Genomic DNA, 3,712 nt, shown 5'->3' with positions numbered 1-3,712 from the left:
AGAGATTTTTCCAACTGACAGATGCTAGTGGTGTGTTTTTGTTTTTTTGTTTGGTTTTGGTTTTGTTTTGGTTTGTTTTTCTTCTTAGTTGTCTGAAATCAGTTTTGACTTCAGCAGGGCCTCACGTGCACTGATTGCTGCAGCTGTTTCCTGATACCTTTTTTCTCTAACCTAAAACCAGGTCCCGGTCTAGATCCCGTTCAAGGTCCCGAGGAAGAAGGTATTCTCGGTCACGCAGTCGGAGTCGTGGTAGGAGGTAGGGTTCTGGCTGTTGTGTTTTCATTCTTGTTCTTACTCCTCCCTCTGCTCCACCCCTTGCTGTAGTCCTTGTGAAAAGTACCTTGCAGTAATTTTGGTTGTTTTTTTCCCTTTGTTTTGTAGATCAAGGTCAGCTTCCTACCGCAGGTCCAGGTCAATCTCTCCTCGTAGGTATAGATCATTTTCACCCCGCAGATCTCGGTCTGGTTCTTTAAGGAGATCAAGGTATGTGTTTTCTATTAAGCCCAAAACATTGTTGAAGGGAACATAACTGTTGAGTTAACATTAAGTTTATATTTTGCAATCCATGTGTTTGCAGGAACCTTCATGGTGTTACATCTGTGAGAGCTAATCTGAATGCTTTCCTTGAAGTTAAAAACTTAAGCATATAATTTTGGAACTACTGTTTCTGAGCTTTTCTTACACTGTACCAAAGCTACAGCCTTGATGTATGGTTAAGGTTTCCTACTTCAGCTTCAAGTATACAGGGAGTAATTATGCTTAGTCGGCTAGGGCAGTGAGATTTCTTATGTGGATGGTAGTACTGGCCAAATATACTACAGCTTTCTAACAATAAAAGTTAACTTCTGCAAAACAAATAGTTCCAACAAAATTCTCTGAGGTCAGGATCAAAGTCAAAGAATACTATCTCAGCTGTATGAATCATGTAGTAGTAGTTGAGCTTTCACCGCTTTTTTCTAGATCTAGGTCCAGATCACGCTCAAGGTCCCGGTCTGTTGTATGGCCTCGAAGCAGGTAAGATACTTGTTTTAATTCAGACCAATAATAGTTCTGGGGTGTTGTGTGTGTGTGTGTTGTGTTTTTTGTTTGTGGTTTTTTTTTCTTCCCCAGGGGAGTTTGGCTGGAAGGGGTTAAAAGGTTGTGCAGCATAGCAATGTTCATGCTTAATAACTTATGCCTTTTCATAGACTAAAGTAGTGGTTGATTTCTTGTAATAAACATGAGTTTGTTTTGGTGTGTGGCTACTATATATAGTTGATGTATATGTAGCCATGAACAAAGTATATATATGATTTAAGGTCTGTGGAGAGAAGTTTTGACAACTAGTTAATGCCTGTGCATGTAGAGAATGCTTGACCTTGTGTCCTGCTTAGGTTTTTCTTGGCATGTTTTTTTGTAAATCCCAAATGCTTGGGGGGAGGGGGAGCAATGAAAAGGTTGCCACTATTGACTGAACTTTTGCTTACAGCTTTTCAGCTTTGTCAGTTCCAGTTCTGAGAGTTAGCTCAAATTAAATTGCTGTAGTGCTAAGAACTACACTATATGGGGTAGGATGCTTGACTTCAGAGGTTTGGAGGGCTGAATGAACAGGACCATGAATCTTAATGCCACAGGTAGTGTTTTGAAGGGCTTCTCTGACATGTAGCCCTGGTCTGGATGTTTTCCATGTATGGAGTAAATGCTCCTGCATTATTTTCTTCTATCCTTTGTGATAAGTCTTAGTTGGAAGAAGGGTGAAAAGAGTAGGATAAAAATGGGAGAGCCTGGTAAGTTGGAAGAAGTTGTCTTTTGTTTTGTATTAGAGTAGGAGAAGAGAAATGTTTTTTAGGGGCCTGCCTGCTACTTTAGGACTTAGACATTGAGCCTTTAAGGGGATGATGATTATTATTACTAAAGCTGTCCCGACTTATTACTCATACAGGCCTGTAATGCAGGAGATGACTAGCCAGGCTCAAATTGCATGCTGCTACTGTGGAAGAGCCTGGATACTGCTGATGTTGCTTGGTGACTTCTAGTTCTGGGACAGTCATGTTCCTGCATGAAAGACTTGATACTCGTATTGAAATTTCTGAGGAATGCTGACTTTGCATAGGCCTGCAGCTGCAGTGATGAGAAGTGGTAGTTCAGGACTGGAGTTCTGGAAGCATTGTGAAAACTCCAGTCAGTGCTGGTCCTCTGCTAATACAGCAAAACACTAGTACGTAACTGATGCTGCTTCTAGAGCTTTTGATTTGCAGTCCTGCTTTGTTGCTGTGCCTCTCGGAAGGAGGATTTGCCAGCAGTTCTTGTAGTAAGATGATGCTCTTGTGTGCTGCCTTACTGTATTTCTTATCAAAGGAAGTTATGCTCATGCTACAAAATACATGGGTATTTGGGGTAGTTGTGGGCAACTCCATCCGGTGTAACTGTGATACAGTAACAGAATTACTGGTTATAGTGTTAGGAACTGTGACAGAGGATGGCTCAGCATAGTGACCAGGAAGGTTTCAAAGCAGTGGCACGTAACTGTTTAACTTATGCCACGTGTCCATGTAATATTTCTGTAAGTTAATAGGCCAGGTAAAGATGAATCTTGATTACCCTTTAAAAACAGTTCTGAGCAGAAATAGAATAAAAGTTTTTTACTTTTTTGGCCAAGTCTATTTAAACAACTGATTATCTTGAACGCTGGGCTTTCTGATGTTCAGTAATACCACGTGCCTGAATTCTGACACTCTAGGAGGACAAATATTTTCTAAGTAACAGCAAATACTTGAGTTGGTAAAGTAACATGATAAACGTGGGAGGAAGGTCTCACTGTTTGAGTAGATTTTAATTCATAAGATGAACTGGGAATAGTTTACACATTAGTAGCCAGATGTCGAAGAGAAAACTGAAATACTGTTTTCATTGGGGTGACTGATGAAAAAGCTATATTATACTTGGAAGAAAAGTGCTGGGAACTTGATCTGAAGAATATATCAGCTCTTCAGCACACACGCTTACCTGTGGCTGATTCCAGGCTCTTAATGTGCTATTAAAAGATTTTCAAAGATGACACTTGAAACTATTCTTCCCTTTAAGGAAGGGATACTTGCAGGTGGGGAGAAAGTCTTGGGAGCCTGATACAGGGTCTTCTGTTTTGTGAAAGTGGTAGCTGAAGCTTTGCTGGGGAGCTTCTTGTGCTTGTACTCTTTTCTGGTAAGTGGGGTCTCTGGAATAAGAGCTAAAGGATCCTCCTGAAATTTCACAAGAAAAGCCTGCAGCACCAGAGCCTTCCTCTCTGGTTTGTGATGCTATGTAGTATGAATTTGCTGGTGCTGGTTTAGCTAACTTTCATTGTATGGCATGCCACTGGCTGCTTTGCTGAGCTTTATTTTTCTCCTGTTGTAGGTCTGGGTCCCATGGTAGATCTAAATCTGGCTTACCTGCTAAAAGGTGAGCGTATAAATACAAGTAGCACTTAGTATTTTTTTTTGTCATGATTCAAAATCCTGCTTGGACCAGTATTTCAGTTGCATGTGGAAGAGGGTTTTTTTTTGTTGTTGTTTGTTTGGGGTTTTTTTAATAGCTGATTTTAAAATATTTTTCATACATTATTTTTATGTATTTTTTTTATAGCTGATTTTTGTGGGACAGTAGGCAATTCTTCCAGAAGGATTGTAGATACAGGTTTTTGTTTAACCCATGATTGTGACAAAAAGTATTTTTGACAAGATTAGGGGCATATCTT

The 3,712-nt window shown here is 40.1% G+C and overlaps 1 protein-coding gene across 1 annotated transcript in view; it reads left to right on the top strand.

Annotated features, from left to right (window-relative positions):
* Positions 1–181: 181 nt before the first annotated feature.
* The window catches only part of LOC104084295 (serine/arginine-rich splicing factor 7-like), a gene marked incomplete at its 5' end in the record, with an annotated part of 5,122 nt that continues 1,591 nt past the window's right edge, over positions 182–3,712 (top strand). Inside the window, 4 exons of the mRNA XM_009588067.1 lie at positions 182–256; positions 382–483; positions 961–1,014; positions 3,373–3,417. Of these exons, the coding sequence (XP_009586362.1) occupies positions 182–256; positions 382–483; positions 961–1,014; positions 3,373–3,417 (276 nt within the window). The remainder of the gene's footprint in view (positions 257–381; positions 484–960; positions 1,015–3,372; positions 3,418–3,712) is intronic.

The sequence above is a fragment of the Fulmarus glacialis genome, unplaced genomic scaffold, assembly GCF_000690835.1.
Source record: "Fulmarus glacialis isolate BGI_N327 unplaced genomic scaffold, ASM69083v1 scaffold38521, whole genome shotgun sequence".
Classification (NCBI taxonomy): Eukaryota; Metazoa; Chordata; class Aves; order Procellariiformes; family Procellariidae; genus Fulmarus; species Fulmarus glacialis.
This window is presented reverse-complemented; position numbering and strand designations above follow the sequence as displayed.